The sequence below is a fragment of the Trametes versicolor genome (genome assembly GCF_000271585.1).
Source record: "Trametes versicolor FP-101664 SS1 unplaced genomic scaffold TRAVEscaffold_14, whole genome shotgun sequence".
Taxonomy (NCBI): domain Eukaryota; kingdom Fungi; phylum Basidiomycota; class Agaricomycetes; order Polyporales; family Polyporaceae; genus Trametes; species Trametes versicolor.
The window spans coordinates 167007-186957 of NW_007360334.1; the positions used below are offsets into that span (position 1 = coordinate 167007).

Consider the following 19951-nt stretch of genomic DNA (forward strand, 5'->3'; position numbering starts at 1 on the left):
GGGGGTACCCCCTTCGTCTACCCTCTGCGTATACAACCACAGCAGATGAATAGTACCACGAGTCAAGCTTAATCTGAGAGTGGGCGCATTCTGTGACGTGTTTGGCTGGGCGAGATGATACTCAGTGTTATTTACTGTCAGAACTCAGAAACACAAGGGATACGCCTCAGCGTCAGAGAATAAACTCACGTCACTGTCCGAGATGCTTTCGGCGCCCGCAGTCACGGTTCGACGGGGTCAAGAGATGGCAATTTGGTGGCGTTACTGGCCCAAGGAGTCGATTCAGTAATGCACAGTACGGTACCTGAACGCCCAGGAGATCAAGGGCGGCCCGACTTCTAAGTTTGACGTCCGGGCCCACACGGCCACGACCTCAGGATCTGCTGAGCCCGAAGCTACGCCGACATATGCCGAGTCGTCGAGGTGGTGCATTGTCGAAGCGCAATGTTGCGGAACTGCTCCTGGAGCTGGTCCGAGGTGGGTCAGCGTACGAGAAGGATGATCCACACAGTGGCCCTCATCTCTCGACTTAGTGACTGCGATCCACGTCGACGATCGCAAGCAGCCTGAACTCCCATCACGCAGTGCCGGAGAGTATTCGAGTGCCGAAGCTGACTTGTTTTTCTAAGAAAGCTGGTGTTGTGAGACCCAGACCAGACAGGAGCATCCGAGTCAGAATGGCAGAACATCGGAAGTGCGAGCTGGTCGCGCCCGGCGGATTCCGGATGAAACGAAGGGTTGTTTGTTCGTATTAGGATCAGAAGCTGTCGGCCTCCCGATCGGGATCTTGCTAATACCGACATCTTCGGACGTTCCAGTGCGAGATGAGCCAGTTCTGACATGGAGAAAACACATGAGTGCGCAAGGCTCTGTATCTCGTATGGCCTCGGGCTCTACAAATACATATCTTATAGCATACTTAAGTAGCGCGAAAACATATCCTTTTATGTCAACAAATTCTCGTTCAATGTAGCACGAACATGTCCCCTCCATCACGCCCCTTTGGTTCCGGCCAGCAAACCCTCTCTATCTATCACGTCCATGCTTTTATCTTGGAAGTGGGGTCCTTTGAGACTGAAGCGTCAGCGTGCGGAAGGGGGCTCGGCGCTTTCCTCGTGGGTTCCCACACTTCTCGCAGAGTTCATCGTGTCTGGCCACGTAACGGAACCCTGTCAAAAAGGATTGAGTACGGGAATAACAAGCCGAAAAAATGCGTATCACCTGTCGGACGCTCCATGTCTCGAGCACAGTGTCCACGGATTGTAGGCGCGTGCCACGCTCCTGTTCCTGTGAGCAGGCCTCAAGGCCGCGCGTCATACGCTCTGACAGGGCGCGACGCGAGGTCAGTCTGTGTCGCGGGCGGGGGTATACGTCAGCATTAGAGAGGACCGGACCAGGGCATCGGCTCACGTGGCCAGCACAGAGTTGGAGTACACTGGTACATAACGTTATTACTGAATGTGCAGGTGGCGGGATATGGGTTGCGTACATTTGATTCCAGGGATGGTGAACCCTGCATAGATGGCGGTGTCTGGGGAGACCACGGCCTATGACATTCGTCTTAGCTGCAACCTTATGAGATAGATAATCTTAGGACTTACGAAGATGAAGGTGAGTAAACCGAAGATGCTGCAAAATTTCAGCTCAGATCTGGCTACGCTGCCCTGTCCTGGGGTCATGCTACACTTACGTGGTTAGCAGTCCTGCGATCGGTTCAGCGTCACCTAGTTTCGTGGTAGGAGGGAGCGTTAGACATACCGGTATTGATAGTGTACAGCATGAGCGCATCGATAACGGTATCAGTCCTTCCCGGCGATGCGTGCGTGTCAGAAATCTGGCCTGTAAAGATAGCACTGGTCGCACCGTTTCACGCCCGTGCGGCTACGTCGCAGTACGAAGATGAGGGCTAAGGTAGTAATCAGATCGCACAGCAAGCCGAGGCCGTACCCGACCGAGACCATCCACTGAGCGAAGAGAGACGGTCAGAGCATCGTGTCCGTCAGATGGATGAGGTCACGCACAGTCCAGTGTGACCAATCGAAGATGGTCGTGGCACGCCAGCTATAACGATATCGGTCAAGTGTTCAGTCGGCCGACGCAAGAACATGCTTGGAGGTCAATATCGCGTACAGTTCGACGGTGGCGGCTACGTACAAGCAAGCGTTGATGAGTGTTTCTATGCTATTTCATCATGAAAAGGGCTCACCGAAGCTCCATCCTGAGTGAAGTGTTCCAGTGAGTGACCGGACTGTCATCAATAGCGAGAGTAACTATACCGAGGTACAGCAGCATGACAAAGACCTATTATTCAGAATGCGGTAGGGATGATATTAGTATTTTTGGATTCTGATAGAAGACCCGACTTACCGCTGCGGCAACAAGGAGCCTGTACTTGGGCTGGGGGCCGACTGAACAGTGGTGCGTGTTATCAGTCACTAAGAACCAACAATAAGCATAGGCGACATACTATAGTAGACCCTGCCGGCGTAGAAGCTTCATATGCACGTTGAGCCTTTCGTGAGCAGAAAACCATCACGGCGCAGGTTCAATATCCTACCTCTGGCTGAACATCACCGTGATAGTCTAGCGACGTTAAAGAATGAGCGCCTCTCAACGACGTGTATGGCTGGGGACTCACCGTGACTGGTATCGAGAGCTATTAAATGGTCGATGCAAGCTCAGGCTTGAGATGCGCGCAGCGAGAGCGATACCATCGTACCTTGATTGTCCTATGGAGCGCGGCGGTATTCAGTCCTTTCATCAACGTCTTTGCCAGTCGCGCAGTACTCACCAATGGGTTCTGATGACGGCGAAGGGGTTGAGGAATTCGGTGACGAGATAGTGGTAACTGTTGAAGGGATGCGATGAGGAAGCCACGATCGCATTCAACCTTCCACATGACGTACGTGCTGAGGATCCATAGGACCGTATGGAATGTCTCCATAAGACTATGAGGTCAAGAGTCAGTGCATCGTGTTATGGCACATGCTATAACAGGACGTCGTCTTACACGATAACGAGGACCTGTTGGTGGTGCAGGTCATAAATCGGAATGTCAGCAAGTACTCAGCCATTCGCGAAGGCTCACCAAGCTCTTCAACACCCATCTGTCGTGGGGGTACATTCGATAATACCGGTACGTTTGGTGAAGCATCAACGCATAGAGCCTGCCACTCGACATGAGTATCGCGCGGGGAAGTCGACGGTACAATACTTACATGGAGCCGAATAAACAGCCAAAAAGAAGGGCAGCGAGTGAACTATCGTACGCCGAAAACGCTGTGAGTGTATCGGCAGGCAGATTGTTCAGGTTGAGAGAGGGTGCCATGATTGGGGCGAGGTGCTTGGTAACTGATTCATACTTGCTCCATAAGACCGTGTGTTCCTCAGGGGCGAATATCGAATCACCTATGGTTGAACTTTGGTGTTCTGTGTCACACTCCCTGCGAGACGCCTTTGCGGTCTTCGGTCTGTTGAAATACAACCGGAAGACCACGCCGTTGCGGTACATCGCTGGAGTTGACACCGCACCTCGCCAGACGTTTTTCAAAATAGCTCATAGGCTGCTGTACATAAAATCAAGATTGCAACTATAGCCACGGTTGATGCAAGGATGAGTCTCTGATGAGAAGATGTTGTCGAGAGTGTGCCTCACTAACCGTTCCTTCAGTTCTTCGTCGAATGCCCCACCAACTCGTACGCTCCGGAGCAACGGCAACCGCGGCCCACCCTCGACTGCTCCCGGTATACGCGGTATTGAGTTCCGCAGCCAAGCGCGCCCACTTCCGCGCTCCATCGCCGTCTTCGAGCGCACAACAGGCTTTGCAAAGCCGGACGGCGAACGCCTCCCAAACGGGCTCGTAGTAGAGCTCCTCGTTGTCGAACATATCCATGTACATCTTGTCGACGCGGTTGACGAAGTCGTCCAGGATACTCGGGGTTCGCGCCCAGAGCTCTAGAGCCGCATCGCGCGAGCCTACGTCCGAGTCGGCGCGGGCTATCATCGCACGTCGTGTTTCGCTTTGGGAGAGGGCGGGGCCGGTGAGGGCGCACGCCGTGCATGCACAGGTGAATCCATACGAAGAGAGTGCTTCCTGACGTTTGGCGCGAGGGAGGGCGGGGTCGATGTAAGAGATGAAGACTTGTGCGCCCGAAGGAATGGGCGAGAGGGCTCGGACTTCGAAAGTGAGGGTCGCCGGCTCGAAACGGTAGACGGCATTAGGAGAGCAACTGTGTGCATGTACGTTAGTTACCGATGGGTAGAAGTATTGGCATGATAGTTCAAGGAGGTCTTACCTATGGTTGATCCTAGAAATATCTACGCATACGGCGCCATACTGGTACACGCCGCCAGGGAGCTTGCCGATGTGAAGCGAATTGGTGTCAATGATAGATTTGGCGACAGAGGGATCTAGAGGATGGCAGTTCGCAAGGCTGAAGAATGCTGCACGCCTCTGCGGCGATAGAAGCTCAAGCGCATCCTCGAGCTCGGCGTAGTGACGACCGGAGCTAGCACGATACGGCAGAAGTTGCGGATAAATGAGGAGAGGTATTTCGCGGACCAGAACCTGGCCCCGTGTTATCGAAGACGTTGCGTACACGCCTAGACCACTTGTTCCAGCGTCCGATATGCGACACGAGAGCGTGCCAGTGTAGGTGTCCAGCGGATCTACGCCCCAAAGTAGTTGTTTTTCCTGGGCGTGAACTAGAGCGAGTGAAGTAACACTTCTTTCTTCTGAAATCCGGGTACATTCAGGTATGCTTACAACCTCAAAGCGATAATCCAGCGCAGTTTCAGCCGGGAACTTGGATGCCGTGTCGTCATAGTCATCCAAGAGACGAGGGTCCGGAATCGCTATAGCAGAGGGTCCACCGAGTGATTTTGTTGTCCCTTGGCTGAAGGTATCCAAAACAGCATTCATGAGAATGAGCAGGCCTAGGGTAGACGTCTGCGCCAAGGAATGGCCAATATTGACGGGAGGAGAGAGAAAGGATATCGGACCGGCGCTTGAGCCGCCACAACGCGTCAACAGCGCCAAATGCCGCGGCAAAGGCCGTGGTGGCTGAATCCAGCATTCCGCTCTTGCACTTGACCGCGTCGAAATGCTAGACACACAGACGAACCAGACGGGAACACACATTGTCATAGGTGAGCGTGACAGAAGACACTCCAATATACTCACAGCTCAATTTTCAGTGAAGGTATCAGTCTTCCAGAGTTCTGGGCTGCGCTACAAGATTTCTAGAAGACATCCGCTGAAGGCTGGCAATTGAAACGGTCTATGTCGGACCATGAAGACGACGCCCATACGGCAACAAATCCGAACATATTGGTCACCTCGCAATTCAAGACAGTATGGCAAGAGTACTACGAATCGGAGTCAGACTTGTGTGCCCGGACTCTCTCTACCCTGTTGGTCGTGAAGCCAGCAAGACCGAGACGCCTTTCAGTCTCGACTACAGAAGTGGCTACTCAAGAAGCGCGTCCGATTTCAGTCGCGGAGACATTGCCCAGCTCCAACGACACCGTCTTGAGCTTTTATACTCTAGCGGATGAGCAGTGGAACAGCTCGTCCGTTGACGTTGAGACGATCGTACAGATCGAGCTCCCTTCGCCATGTCCGGCGTACGAGTCTTGCGCCCCTCTTCAGCAGAACATCTTGCATGGAGACGATCCAAACTTTATGCCGTTTCTCCCATATGCCGATGAACCAACCTTTGACAGTGCAGACCACGCGCTCGAGTATAAGGCGCTGGCCTGGCAGGAAAATTACCGCGATCCAGATAGTGAGTCTCGACTCCATCGTCACGAAGCATTCAGATGGCTCACAAATTCTGCAGCATTAGAAATTGTACTGGAAACCGCACGCAGGTTACACTCGGTGCACGGGTTGTCTCCTACCCAAATCGACGACACCAATGTGCTTCCACTCACTCTGCGAACGACGTCGGCCTGGGGTGCACTCTGGACAGGACAGCATAGGTACTGGACGCTCCCTGTCCGAACGCAAACGCTGATCTGGGTTTAGTGACTCTATTTTGTGGCCTGGCTCGTCACGATTGTCATGTGCGCTGCCGGACATTCCTGCGCCCCGCGCAGAGGATCTACGTAGACGTCTTCAAGACTACCTCACGTTATGGTGTCCACAACCCGATTGTCTCCAAGCGCACTGCTTCTCCCATAGTAAACGCGTACATCGCATGAATCGTGCTATTGACTGACCGAGTATCGCAGACGTTGAGCAGTTCGATCTATCAGCAGGTGTATCAGCGACTTCATTCCGATGTTTACCAGCTACAAGCGCGTGCGGAAACAGCTGTATCATAGAATCTGGATCAACTTCTGAGGTATGTCGTTTGACAAGCTCGAGTCAACCCGTCGCTAATGCGCGCATAGGACGACGTGAGGTGGAGCAGCCAAGACATCGATGACTTGAGGACAATCTCCCAACTCGGTACGCCAATGACGTCCTGCGATCTGGCAGTGTTATGTCGTAAGCCGTGCTATGAGGTTCGTTTCTGTCTCATTCTAGACGAATTACTCATAGACACGTTCTAGGTCGCTCTCATATGCAAGCAACATGACGACTTTCACGTCCCTGTCAAGCGTCCGCGGGGCCGGCCGAGGTTAGAAGTCGTCAAAAAGCACCCTTTCGGTGCGTGCTGTCGCTATCCAGTGTCGGCGAAATGCTCATAGTAACTTCGTTCAGGCCCCGAAAGAGCTCCTGGATTCGTTCCGTGCGTCATCCTTAGAACACGTCCATAACGAGTACCCGGAAACTCATGTAGTTTCAGAAATGACCCGTGCGCTCATCGCGGGCCATGCGGACAGAGTTCAGACTGCGCTTGCTTCCTCAACAAGGCGCATTGCTCGCGGAACTGCCGCTGCGCGCGCGATTGTAAGCCGCCCAGCGTCGCAGTAGTTCCGTGTCACTAACTATATGCGACCCGCTGCAGGTTCTAGGAGGTGGCAGGGATGCAAATGCGCGCTGTATGGGCGTCCGTCGAAGAGCAAGGCTCCACAGACGTGCTCTGGCAAACACTGTCCCTGTTGGAGTGCAAATCGAGAATGTGATCCCGACGTGTGCCTGCCGTGCCATCCCACTTGTCGAAGCAGGCAGCTACAAACAGGGATACATAAGGCGAGTCACCTGCGTAATGATTATACTACTCTTGCTAATCAAAGAGATGTCGCCGGTAGGCTACTGAGGTCAAGGCGGGGAAGTACGGGTTTGGGCTCTTCCTCACTCAGGATGCAAAGCAGGGAGACCTCATCACAGGTGAGCGGCTCTCGGCTCGCCTACACGATCGTGAACTGACGGACTATCTGATAGAATACCTCGGGGAGCTCATCTATGAGCCGACATTCCTTTGTCGCGAGTGCGCAACACGTCTTTCTTTCGTCCCTACCTCTGTCTGACCTAATATATCACTACATCCAGCCAGCTCACGTCGCATGTCGGCCGCAGCTATGTCTTTTGCCTGAATAAAAGCATATCCGTGGATGCCTTTCCGGCCGGTAATGAAGCGCGTTTTATCAATCACACGCCATCGGAGGAGGCAAACGTCGCAGTCTCTAGTATGCCCCTTTGAGCGCGACCCTTTCGCGCCGCCTGATACTGACGTTTTTGTGTAGTATTGCTTATCCATGGGGAGCAGCGGATCGGGGTGTTCGCGAGTGAGTCGTCTTCGCCGCACAGTTCTCAGGGTGGGGGCTAACTGATCCGCGCTTGGCTTGCCAGAGGTAGATCTGGACTCGGGCAGCGAGCTGTTCATGGATTATGGCCCGGAGTATCCCATCTAGCCTTCTGGCGGTGAAGCTTGAAGGTCGCTGGGTTCATCAAGTGCTTAGTATGTGCACCGCTGCCGCCATCGGGAACCGGTAGTGCGCAGGGAGACACGCCCCTTCATCTCTGTCATAGTACTACGGACTTTATCAAAGAGGAAGAACTTTATGCTACTGGGCAATTCGCGGACGATAAGTAAGATTGCAGGACGGTGTATCTGTCGTGGTAGGCAGACTCACCAACCGATCAGGATATTCTGCTGAACATGCACAATAACATCCCTCTTAGCTCAGTTGGTAGAGCGCGTCACTAGTACGACTAAGCGGTCAAGTGATGACGAGGTCAGTCGTTCAAATCGGCTAGCGGGAACGTTTTGCCATTCATGCGAATCGATATACTAAGCGAGTGCTGTAGATCTTCGCGAGAACGCACCCATCGTAATTGTTTTCCTCTGAGGTGTGTTAGAATCGAGAGCGCATTCCAAGTGCAGACATACATAAAACGTACGCTTGAGGCGCGCCGGGCCGGAGGCGTGTGACTTTTGTGGAACAATGTTCGATTCTCGCTGTGCGTGTATTTCGGAGGCTTTCCTTCTAGCCACCAGCCACGGTCTCCGAACTGCTTCTGTGCGGACTTTGGTAAGTCTCTTTTCTCACCAGGAGGTTGTATATTGAAGAATTATGGAACGTTCGCAGTAGCAATGACGCAGCCATCCGTCGTGTATACGAAGACCACCCAGCGCGTTCTAGCGATTCCCGAAATACTGGAGCTGGTCTTCTTATTTCTGAACGTACAGGACGCAGCGCAATGCGCCTGTGTGTGCAAAAGTTGGTCCGAGGTAGCTCTGAGCTCTCTATGGAGGGACGTCGATGATCTACACCGACTGTTCAAGCTCCTCGCCCCGATCGAGGCAGGCGCACCTGAAGCTCCTGACAATATCGGCGTTCACGACGTAAGCAGGGACTACCTACGGACCCTGCTCTTTCTAACATGTATGTTAGCATCATTTTCAGCGACCTCTCGAACCCGCAGACTGGGCCAGGTTCATGCGGTATGCCCGGCGCGTACGGAGTCTCTCGGTACCACCATCCAACGACAACGAGCTACGCGGCTCGCTGGTCTTTGACGTAGTTGCGCAGACGCGTACGACGCTCAACATCCTTCCCCGTCTTTCCTCGCTCTCCTGGACCTCCGACAAAGGCGAGCGCATGCGGGTCTCGCTGATGTTTATGCACGATAACGTGAAGCAATTCACCGCCAAGCTCGTGCCTTCGGACAACTACTCTTTCAGCATCTACTTCCAGGAGATCGCACTCCGCATGCCCAAATTAACCCATCTTGATTTGAGGTTCACGTTTCCGGTTCACGATATAGAAAAGGACCTCTGCAATCTGTTCGAAGCCCTGCCACTGCTGCAAAAAGTCGTTCTCCCCAAGTTCACCATCACTGCCAAAATCATCGAGCGGCTCTCAAATAATCCGAAACTGCGAGTGGTACAGTTCGAATTCATGGAGTCGCAAGGCGCTGGAGACGTCTCCGACGTACACAACTGGTTCCCTACGCTTCAGGAGGACGCATTTCCGTCTTTGAACGACCTCTCCGTCAGCGTCCACCTCCCGCACATGGTTCGCTTCCTGAATGCCGAGTTCTCCCCGGCCCATCTGACGTGTCTATACGTCCACCTGCTCTATATCGTCCCTCCGTATCAAGTGCAGGAATTTCTTGAGGCGACGACACAGAATTGTCAGGAGCTCACTCGGCTCTACCTCGATTTTGCTGGCGACCCGAGTCCTCTCTTATTCCGCACGACCCTTCCGGATGAGGACCGCATCAGCTGGAATACCCTCCGGCCCCTCCTCAAACTGTCGAAGCTGGTCGAGTTCGAGCTGCACTGGGACTCGCCTGTTGCGATCACGCAGGACGACCTCGAGGAGTTGGCATCGAGCCTGCCGGCTCTGGAGCTCCTGGAGCTCAACTCCGAACCGCTCCCCACCCCGCAGCCGCCCGCACTCACCCTCCGCGCGCTCGTCCCGTTCGCGCGCCACTGTCCGAAGATGCGCGAGCTGAACCTCTACGTCAACGCATCATCCGCAGACCTCGAGGACGCCTCGCGCGAGTTGCACGCGTCCCTGCCGCCCATCCAGTTCCGCAGCCTTTCGAAGCTCTCGTTCGGGCTCTCGCACATCGCGTCCGCCGAACCGGTCGCCCTCTTTCTCAGCGAGCTGTGCCCGCTCGGATGCGCGGTGCGCGCGGGCGTGAGCTGGCCGAACGGGTTCAGCGCGATGGAGGCGCAGACGCCCGAGGACGCGGTGGTGCTCGGGGAGATGTGGGGCCAGGCGAGCGAGTGGTACGCGCGCTGGGCGGAGGTGGACGGCATGCTGCCGTTGCTGACGCGGGCGCGGATGGAGGAGCGGGCGCGCAGACGGGAGCTGGAGCGTGAGGTGGAGGACTTGCGGGTGCGCTGTCGGCTCTTGGAGGACCGGGCGAACGTTGGAGTGCCCTCGGATGGTGGGTGCATCTTGCTCTAGGTGCTGTGTTGGGTAAGTGAAACGTCTCCCAGTCTCGGACTGTCTTGTACTTACGCAGCGTCCAGATTCACCGAGCGTGAAAGATTGCAAAACGGTGTTCTGTCAGTATCTATTTGCTGTGTTGATTTATTCCGTGCTTGAAGATCGTTTGCTCTGCTGCTTTGTCCGGACCACGCCCTCTGGATATCATGGACACCCTGCGCCATTATTCCTCACATACGCTATTCACGAATTGGAAAAAATAAACAAACTATCCCGTACACGCCAGACATGTGCATTCTGACACAAATGGAGGGCAGATACTTACTCACGCTATGCAAGTCTCATGGCCAGACCCGTGGAGGATCAGGGCCGCACGGGCAACGCACGGCGTGGGTATCCTGTCAGCTTGGGAGTGTGCACATGAGGCTATCGGCCTTATCACACAGCGTTTTGTTCCTCGTTCTCGTTCTCCATCCTTCACTACGCCTGCTATATAACAGGACTTCAGGTAGGCGAGAACCCTTTCATTCGTCCGTACATTGTATACCACCTCAATCGGGACACACAGGAGGTTACAGGGTTAGTAATTTTCGCCGATGTCGACGATCCACTCCATCAAGCGCGAACAGTGCCACCTCGCCTGGGACCACAGGTGCTCCGCGAGCCTTTCCATCATTCTACCACGTACTTACATCCCATTTGCATTCATCAGCATCCCCCCGATTCTGCGCGTGCAGTCCGGCGAGACCGTCACCTTCGACTGCCTCGACGCCTCAAATGGGCAGCTCACGCCCACCTCCACTGCGGCCTCCATCGCCTCGCTCGTCTTCGCGCAGCTCGACCAAGTGAACGGCCCGATCTTCGTCGAGGGCGCCGTCCCGGGCGACACGCTCCGCGTCGACGTGCTCGACGTGCGCACCGCCGCCTGGGGCTGGTCCGCGCTCATCCCCGGGTTCGGCCTCCTCGCGGACGAGTTCGCGGTGCCGACCGTCAAGATCTGGACGCTGCACGCGCATGAGGGCGGGTACGACGATGCGGGCGAGTATGGGTACACGTGGTTCGACGAGGAGAAGGGGATCCGCGTGCCGTTGAGGCCGTTCGCGGGCGAGATGGGCGTCGCGCCGGGGAAGCCGGGCGCGCACTCGACGATCCCGCCGTATGCGACGGGCGGGAATGTGGACACGCGCCATTTGACGAAGGGCTCGATTTTGTATCTTCCGGTGGAGGCGGAAGGTGCCTTGTTCTCCATCGGGGTGAGGTCTGTGGTGCCCAATGCTTGTTAGTGCTGATGATGGTCATCTAGGACGGACATGCGGCCCAAGGAGACGGCGGTAGGTCCCCGGGGAACTAGATACTGAGTGAATGCGCTGCTGATCATTGCATCTCGTTCTTCTAGAGGTCTGCGGTAAGCCGCTTCGCGTTCTGTACACCAGAGAGTAGCTCACGCGGGTTTTACGCAGGCACGGCGATCGAGACGCCAATGAATGTGACTGTGCGACTGACGGTCTTGAAAGACAAACCGTATGTGAAGACGCCGCACTTCGTAACGCGCTCGCCACATGGGCGCGAGGAAGAGTTCTACTGCACGACCGGCGTTGACTCTGGTGCGTGGCTCGCGACGGGCGAAAGCTGCGGCGCGTGTGCTGCCCGCACGGCTGTCATCAGTTGCTCGTCCCAGTGAGATGACAGTGGAGCTTACCCAGCATATACAGACATCCGAGAGGCAACGCGTGCGGCCGTGCGGCATATGGTGACGTTCCTGGGTGCGGAGTATGATCTCACGCGTGAAGAGGCGTATATACTATGCAGCGTCGCAGGAGACTTGAAGATGCACGAAGTGGTGAGTCGTTGACGTCTTGTCGTGGTTGAATTTGTGACCCTCGGTCGCTTAACGAGACTTCTTAGGTGGACATGCCGAACTACGTGGTGCGTGCTTTGTAGGGTGCTTGTACCGAGGCCGCTATGCTTATTGCACAAGCGTAGATTGGGATGATGATACCGAAATCCATATTCACAAAGAGCAAATAATCCTGGATGATGCTGTAGGTGTCGTTATAGGTTGAAAGCCTCAGCTACTAAGACTTACTGCGCTTAAGGGATACAATATTTCCCAGTCAACCCAATTCGAATTCCTGCTTGCTCCTCGCAAACACTTTGGGCTTGCCGTACCGTACATTGCATTGAAATTTACGAGCGTCGTATGCTTCCTTAACAGCAACATCTAAGCCTTGATTTATCGACGAGACAGAGCCAGAGGTCATCCGTGCAGTTAGTCATCGCTTGAGGAGGTGGAAGATCGAGTTCAAGGTGCATCGGGCGCCAGTTGGCAAGTGCCCGCTCTTTCCAGGAATTGTAGAGCTCTTTCGACCCTTGGGGCGATGGGGGCCCTCTGCCGTTCCTCCGTACAGCCCGTCTAACCTGAACCACCACCATCGCCTCATGACTGCCCTCGCTGTCCTCTTCGAAGACCTGGAGTTGCTTTGCCGAGTCAGTGTGGTAATGAAGAAGATAAGATAAGCCCGCCTCGGACGATCGAGGCTCCCTCTCGAGCTCGGAACGCTAGGCGTTATCACCTGCGCAAAGCCGGCATCGTCTCTCTTATACCTGCACCTCTCGGTTCCCTCAGCGCACTCGAGCACCTCGCTTGCAGTCAAGAACGATGTCCGAACTCTCTTACCTCTCGCACGCCCGCTACGGCAAGGACAAGGTCCGCGTCTTCCGCGTCGTCCGGGATGGCGCATGGCACAATGTTTTCGAATACAACGTTACCGCGCTCGTAGAGGGAGACATCGAGATCAGGTAAGCCCACACGCACTCGGATTCCCATTCAGACCCTCGATACTGAGGGTGATCGATGGTACTAAGCTACACCAAAGCAGACAACACCGTGGTGGTCGCAACGGACTCTAGTGAGTCTCCATATGCATCTCCTGACCTAGTCGATCTGACCATCCGGGCTACTCTCAGTCAAAAACATCACCTACTGTGCGTCATCCACCTCGGTGGGCGGCACAGTCCATCCTGACCCGCCCCTATCTCGCTAGACCTCGCCAAGACCTCCCCCCACGTCCTCCACCCGGAGAGGTTCGCGCTCCATCTCGGCACACACCTCGTCTCCAAGTACGCGCACCTGAAGAAGGCGTTTATCACTATTGAGCAGCTCCGGTGGCAGCGCATCCCGATCGCGCAGGGCGAGGGTCAGACCCCGAAGCCACACTCGCACGCGTTCTACCGCGATGGAGACGATACGCGCGTGGTCGAGGCTGAGGTACGTTCTAACACTTTACTAGCCTTACACCCGCAATATGCTGACAGAAATACTACATACAGATCGATGCTACCGCGGGCAAGGACAAGATCGTCGCGCATGTGACCTCCGGCGTGCGCGGGCTGCTCGTGCTGAAGACCACCGGCTCCGCGTTCGAGTCGTTCGTGCGTGATGAGTACACGACGCTCGTCGAGGTCGACGACCGCATCTTCTCCACCTCGATCGACCTCACCTACAAATACGCCCCGCTCCCCATCCCCGCGCCGGCTGACGGCGAAGGGAAGGTCTTCGACTACGCGCCCACGGCAGAGGCGGCTAAGGGCACCGCGTGGGACGGCGACGCCGTCGCGGCGGTCGCGCGCGATATCACGCTCGAGGTCTTCGCGCTGGACGAGAGCGCGAGCGTGCAGGCGACGCTGTACAAGATGGCGCAGCGGATGATCACCGAGCAGCAGCACGTCCTCAGCGTGACGTACAAGCTTCCGAACAAGCACTACGTCCCCGTAGACATGAAGTACATCGGCATCGACAACATGTCGCCGTACGCCCTTCTATCCAACTCTATCTTACTAGCCGCTTGTGCTGAGCAGAATCTATTTTTCGCAGTCCGAAGGCCGAGGTCTTCCTTCCCCTATCCGCGCCCAGGTGTGTTTCATATACCATTCTGCTCACCTGCCTAGTCACTAACGTGTCACGTCCGGTTCAGTGGTCTCATCTCTGCCACCGTGTCGCGCAAGTGAGGGCTATCAAGACGAATGGGCAATGTATCCGCAGGTATATAGGGCGACTAGTTGTAGTCTGTATAGCGTGGCGATGTTTGTAGGCTATCGAGAAGATAAACAAGGGACATAGCATTGTATACAGCTATGAGTGATCACACGCAAACCGAAATATGAGAAGGCGGGGCAGGTCAGGGACTTGGGATGTTGAGTTCGATGCATATGGAGGGGACCGTAAAAAGCAAAAATTCCCGCTAGCCGATTTGAACGACTGACCTCGTCATCACACGACTTAATCGTACTAGTGACGCGCTCTACCAACTGAGCTAAGAGGGACGTTGAAAGCATGGGTGGCGTGTCTTACATATTAGCAAATTAACTGGCGCTTCCGGTTGCAACATGCTGTCGTTCCCCGGGCACAGGCTTCTTGCACCGTCTTTGCTGCCACCATGACACATGCAAAAATCTGCCTCAGAATATTTACCAAGTCTATCTTCATGAGGGCTCCGACTTGCATCCATACTTGGTCTCTTGAGTAATCTGCTGATACATCAGCAATACTATGTGACTTCTCCTCTGGCCTCAGTCAATACCGAGTTCAATATTTCTAGCGCAAGCTGTGGTACGTCAAGAACTCCAATAGCCCGTTGAGGAATCGGCTCATGTTGCGGCGTAGCCCCGTTACTCCCCGTGCCCGGTCTATCTCTATACAAACGTCAGGAGTCAGGACTGACGTTTCGACAGATGCTCCCTGCCGCTAGTGCTATCATGTAGTATTGGCTACGCCTTTGTCGAAATTTGCCAACGCATCAGTCTTAGCGGTCCGAAGTCGGGACACGCTGCACTCCGGCGGCGGAATGCATGTCTTGCGACCTACCACGGTTGCTGACCTGTCAACATGCTAGCGGCGTTACCGCAAACCTTGTCGGAATTCAGGTGTCCCTACGCCGCGCTGAGGCATCGCTTTGAATGGTCAGAAGAGCGTTAATCTTTGGCTGCTACATTACCTCAAAAGGTATTACGCATTCCCGACATCTCTGCAAGGTCCAATGAAAGGCAGTGCTTCTAGCTGCCAACGTGTCCTGGCGAATACCCAGTGCGCCTTTTCGGAATGCATGGCCCGCGTTTGCGCAGTGGTGCGTTCGGGTCGAGAGATACGAGCTCACCTTAATTCGCATGCACAGGCCCCGTGCGCTCCAGCGAATGACAAACGATCTGTGCCGCTGTCTCTAGGCCCCCACATTATCCCCGCTCCACGATCAGCCCCGCTGCATGTGGTCTATCAGGGCGGTACCCAACGATCGTGAGTGCCTCATGTTCGGGAAACATACGTGCGGCCAACACGGGTCGACATCCGGAGGATACCCTCACAACATATGCGATGAGGGGTCGCGCGGTAGTCGGCGGCCACACGATGATGAGCACTGGCAGCCCAACGTGCCCTCTGCGTGTGATTCGGTGGTGATTCTGTGAAGCACATCTGCAGGTTTGATGGAAAGGCCGTGGCGGCCGCCTAATCTGATATTCACAGCAGACCAGGTACAGCGCTGCTGAGGGGAATAGCGGCGCGAAGACTCTGACTCCCCAGCACGTCAACGAGCTCTAGCTGCTTTCGATCAGCCTGCACCGTGGAGTATGTTGCAGCAGAAGCAGCCTATAGGACGCATACAGGGCCCCGTTTTCTCATTGTCAGTCGATGTCTCTGACTATTCACTTGCAATGATACTTCACGCGGTAACTTTGACCCCGTCCGCCAGCGCAGTACGTCGGCTATGTAGACACTGTCCTTCCCTGCGGTCACTTAACATTCGGATTTTGGCAGGTGCCGGTACGACCCTGCGGGCCGCCGAAATCCCCCCACAGCCGCCGGGCGCGACCAAGTACGTTGCGCGCACCGAATAGGCATTGTCCGCGCCTCTCCAGGTACGTCTTAGCATCCCGAGCATCGTTCCAGGTTGAAAGGATCTATCAGAACTGGTATGGCAGGGCGGGCAGGGTCCGAATCGGCGAGGTCAGGACACATGCTTTCACTTAGCGGGCGACAGCGCTTGAGCTTCCTGGGTACTAAATCCTTGATATGTATAGATATTGACAGGGATGGTCCCACAATATTCAAATGCCTCGTTTTGCGCCGTCGGTTCCGCCGACAGGGAATCGTATACTATCCGGCGGAGGCTCGGACTCTGTCTGACGCACTGTTCTAGGCAGAACGCGCGTGTCGCGCTCCGCCAGATGTGATATCACCCCGAACGTCGTAGCACGGCCTTTGTGGGACGCGTGGTGCAGGGCCGGAGGCCAAGGGCACGTTGAGTCAGCCCGCTGTGGATGCCCGAGGCTGCTTCATTGGTCCGGGGATGCGAGATGTTGCCGGAAGCGGTTTAAAGGCCGATTCCGAGGGAGTGGGCGCCGGGCGGCAACTTGATCAGGGCGGTGAAGAAAGATCTCGCGATCGCGTATTCCGGCGTTCATTATCGTGTCTCACGACATCCCACGACTCATTCACTCGCATCTTCATCCTTTGACGAGCCGGAGATGACATCGGACATGGTGCACGCTGTACATCACACCTGCAGGCGCAATATACGCTCAGTTTCCGACATAATTTGAGAAGCATGCCTTGGTGAGTTCAATTTGACGGAATTTCTGCTATCTGTCATGAATGTTTGAAAGGAGACTTCCCCCTGTTCATAGCACTCAAGACGGTTGGTAGCGATAGTGGAATATGCTGCACTTTCATCCGGTGCGCCCTGCAACAATCTCGGGGGTCAGAAGACTGGCTGGTGCCCGGGTCCCGAGCCACCATCGATCCTCACAAGTTCACTAGCGCGCCGATCACGCTCGTGGGTCTGCAGCCCTTCCGTTCGAGAATGTCATTGGACCCCGAAAATGCAAGCAGGGTAGACGGTGGTTCTCGTGTTCGACTATGGCGCCCGCACGGTGCGCAGCTGGTCCAAATCCGACTCCCCAGGGCCGGAAGACGGCGCACACCCGGCGTCATCTCCATTCTCGGCACATTGTCTGGCATGGGAAGATGGACGGGGAAGATCCAGATCAGTATATACCGTGTTCCCGAGCGAAAAGGAGATCCCGGGGTCTTATCGGTGTCTATCCATCGTGGGACAGAATTCGGTATATAGACCGGCAATTTCTCTCGACCTCCGCAATCTCTCCCTCGACATCCCGCACGCCACCGAAGTCGCCGTTTCCTGCTCAATGGACTCCCACTATGTCCGCACCGTCGGACACATCGACGAGCTCCTCGTGATGATATTCGCCTACCTCGACGACCGTGCCCTCTCGCGTGCCGCCTGCGTCTGCAAGCACTGGTCGGAAATTGCACTCGACTGCTTGTGGCACGAGGTCACAGACCTCAGACGGGCACTCACCGTGCTCGCGCCGCTTGCACTCAGGCCAGAACGCACCGCGACCACGTCTATCCGCGCACCAACCGCCTACGTTTGTGTCCAGCCGCCACTGTTCGTTCCGAAGCTTCTAACGCAACCTTGGCAGGCGTTCAAACGTCCGTTGACGGCGGACGACTGGCAGCGTTTCCAGCGCTATTCAGCCAGGGTTCGCCGACTGCGGTACGATCAACGCCACGCCCGGTCGACGACCGACCGGGCAAAACGACACGTGCCGTTGCACACCAAGGTCTTCGATGACCTCTCCGCGACCTGCCCATATCCGGACATCTTCCCGAACCTCCAATCGCTCACATGGTTCGCCTGCCCATCCAGCCGGCAACACCTCAGCGTCGTTTTCATGCATCGGCGCGTAAAACACCTTGGTCTGCACATGTATCGATCCGAACCCCATGCTTTTACAGCGTTTCTCAGCGATGCGTGCGCGCGATGCACTGGAATTACCAGCCTCGAGCTGAGACTGGAGGAGCCCATGCGACACCTTGAGCAAGACGTGATCCTTCTCCTTCGTGGCTTGCCCCAACTGCTGCAGTTGTCCCTTCCCATCTTCTCCTTGACGCCTCGCATCTTCGTTGAGCTGTCCAGATTGAGGCATGTGGTGTCGATAACCCTCGGACACCCCGCGCAGGCAGAGCCCGGGGACCGCAGGGACGTCGCCGACTTTGCCCCGACGATACCAGACGACGCCTTTGTCACCCTCCGAAATCTAGCCTTCAGCACCCGGCTTCCAGACGCGACGAGGCTTCTCCACACGACGCAGTACCCTGCGTGGCTTACTCGTCTCCACATCAAGAGTGTGGCTATCACGACGCCCGTCGAGCTGCGCGACTTCTTCTGTGCCGTCCGGGACCGATGCGCCTCGCTCGTAGACCTTTCTGTGGACTACATCATCGCGCCTGACTCTCCCATCATTTCTCCGCCGCCTCCTCGTCGCGAACGTCCATCTTTGGAGACGTTTCGCCCCTTATTCTCCGCGCGCTCAATACGCGTCTTCGAGTTTCGCTGGGACTACGCGCTCAATCTCAGCGATGACGATATGGAAGGGTTCGCAAGCGGCTGGCCCGCCCTGGAGAGCCTGCAATTGAACCCTGAACCTGTTCCAGAACCAGATGGCCCGAAGCTGTCTCTGTGCGGCCTCATCCCCTTCGCAAGGCACTGCCTGAACATGCGCTACCTGGCGCTGCACGTGGACGCCCGCGACCTTCCGGACCTTTCCCGCTTCGCCCGTTCTCCCGCCGCGATTCCCTTCAAGTGTCTCGAGACGCTCGCCGTGGGGCTCTCGGCGATCTCCAAGGCGGAGCCGGTGACACTCTTCTTGAGCCAGCTGCTCCCGCTCGGATGCCCAGTCAGCTGCGGACTGCGCTGGCCGGACGCGTTCGACCTGGCGCTCGAGCACGCGCGCATCCCGCTTGACGTGCGAACGGAGATGGCGGCGTACTGGCAGCGCTGGACGGAGGTGGCGAAGCTGCTGCCGGTCGCGACCAAGGCGCGGCTCGAGGAGAAGGCACGGTTCTCCGCGTTGGAGCGGGACATGCACGCGCTCGAGCTGTCGCGCTCCGAAGACCGCCGGCGACTCACGCATCTAGAGCGCGAGGTGCTGGACCTGCGCGGGCGCACAGGGCGGACGCCGTGAACATAAGCAGCGGGCGACATCACGCGGGCGGGTGAGTGATGCGTCTTCCGATGACATTGCTGCTGGATTGACCGAGCTGCACAGGGCGTGTCCCCGGTCGGGGGTCAGGCCTCTGGCTCACCTGCCATGCCTGCTGCATCGGGCGGCGTCGTTCTTCGGCACCCTTCTCCCGTTCCCCACGCCCTCAAACAGAAATACCTCCATGTGAGCAAAGATGTATAATACCCTACTTCGTAGACGCGACAGTGATGCCAGGCCCACGAGTTGCGCCATCCCTGCCAACGATAGTGCCTGCACTTCCCCCCGTGATGCCGCGTACGCTCCTGCGCCTTCCAAAACATCCGGTAGCCATCATTGTTAGCAGTATGTTTACGTCCACCCAGTTCAGGGTCCATGTCGCTCGTGCCATCTGGATCTCGGTCCGACAGAAGCACTCTGGCGGTACGCACTACAACCCAAAACCTAATCGGCGCACCTGAGGCTGGCCGATGACCGCCTGCACCCAATCGACTCCCACAGGAACGCGGTATAACATATGCCCGAACCCGTCGGGGTCTATACGACACGCCTGCGCTGCACATCCATCTCGGTTACAGAAGCGCGCCGTGTCCC

At 56.0% G+C, this 19951-nt stretch overlaps 6 protein-coding genes and 2 non-coding genes across 8 annotated transcripts; 6 read left to right on the plus strand and 2 right to left on the minus strand.

The window, feature by feature from the left end:
* Positions 1–1082: 1082 nt before the first annotated feature.
* On the minus strand, positions 1083–4922 carry TRAVEDRAFT_75273 (uncharacterized protein; the record flags this gene model as incomplete). Its single annotated transcript, XM_008046556.1, has 25 exons — positions 1083–1169; positions 1222–1348; positions 1411–1435; positions 1490–1547; positions 1602–1629; positions 1691–1703; positions 1759–1805; positions 1864–1964; positions 2022–2061; positions 2131–2146; positions 2207–2218; positions 2277–2301; positions 2368–2408; positions 2468–2493; positions 2558–2583; positions 2639–2656; positions 2720–2729; positions 2792–2848; positions 2907–2948; positions 3011–3024; positions 3089–3167; positions 3219–3408; positions 3701–4230; positions 4297–4694; positions 4767–4922. The coding sequence occupies 25 exons, from the start codon at positions 4920–4922 to the stop codon at positions 1083–1085; spliced, it is 2166 nt and encodes a 721-aa protein (XP_008044747.1).
* Positions 4923–5282: 360 nt separating this feature from the next.
* On the plus strand, positions 5283–7719 carry TRAVEDRAFT_136024 (SET domain-containing protein; the record flags this gene model as incomplete). The annotated part of the gene is given in 11 exon segments (XM_008046557.1): positions 5283–5947; positions 6030–6208; positions 6260–6348; positions 6398–6511; positions 6628–6704; positions 6796–6899; positions 6958–7190; positions 7202–7280; positions 7335–7380; positions 7443–7579; positions 7637–7719. 11 exon segments carry the CDS (start codon positions 5283–5285, stop codon positions 7717–7719), a joined length of 1806 nt encoding a protein of 601 aa, XP_008044748.1.
* Positions 7720–7781: 62 nt separating this feature from the next.
* Positions 7782–10315, plus strand: TRAVEDRAFT_40598 (uncharacterized protein; the record flags this gene model as incomplete). Its single annotated transcript, XM_008046499.1, has 3 exons — positions 7782–7814; positions 8518–8739; positions 8789–10315. The coding sequence occupies 3 exons, from the start codon at positions 7782–7784 to the stop codon at positions 10313–10315; spliced, it is 1782 nt and encodes a 593-aa protein (XP_008044690.1).
* TRAVEDRAFT_t252 lies at positions 8066–8156 on the plus strand. Its single transcript has one exon. It is a non-coding gene; the product is annotated as a tRNA-Thr (tRNA).
* Positions 10316–10893: 578 nt separating the features above from the next.
* On the plus strand, positions 10894–12325 carry TRAVEDRAFT_53612 (Formamidase; the record flags this gene model as incomplete). The annotated part of the gene is made up of 8 exons (XM_008046558.1): positions 10894–10949; positions 11010–11550; positions 11601–11628; positions 11694–11702; positions 11758–11901; positions 12010–12137; positions 12203–12223; positions 12281–12325. 8 exons carry the CDS (start codon positions 10894–10896, stop codon positions 12323–12325), a joined length of 972 nt encoding a protein of 323 aa, XP_008044749.1.
* A 452-nt stretch (positions 12326–12777) lies between these two features.
* TRAVEDRAFT_156281 (uricase) lies at positions 12778–14419 on the plus strand. Its single transcript, XM_008046559.1, has 7 exons — positions 12778–13096; positions 13163–13206; positions 13265–13282; positions 13342–13565; positions 13628–14106; positions 14172–14210; positions 14272–14419. The coding sequence occupies exons 1-7, from the start codon at positions 12957–12959 to the stop codon at positions 14303–14305; spliced, it is 978 nt and encodes a 325-aa protein (XP_008044750.1). The 5' UTR covers positions 12778–12956; the 3' UTR covers positions 14306–14419.
* A 113-nt stretch (positions 14420–14532) lies between these two features.
* Positions 14533–14620, minus strand: TRAVEDRAFT_t262. The gene has a single exon. It is a non-coding gene; the product is annotated as a tRNA-Thr (tRNA).
* A 2877-nt stretch (positions 14621–17497) lies between these two features.
* TRAVEDRAFT_135657 (uncharacterized protein) lies at positions 17498–19339 on the plus strand (the record flags this gene model as incomplete). The annotated part of the gene is made up of 2 exons (XM_008046560.1): positions 17498–17740; positions 17795–19339. 2 exons carry the CDS (start codon positions 17498–17500, stop codon positions 19337–19339), a joined length of 1788 nt encoding a protein of 595 aa, XP_008044751.1.
* Between the last annotated feature and the right edge of the window lie 612 nt (positions 19340–19951).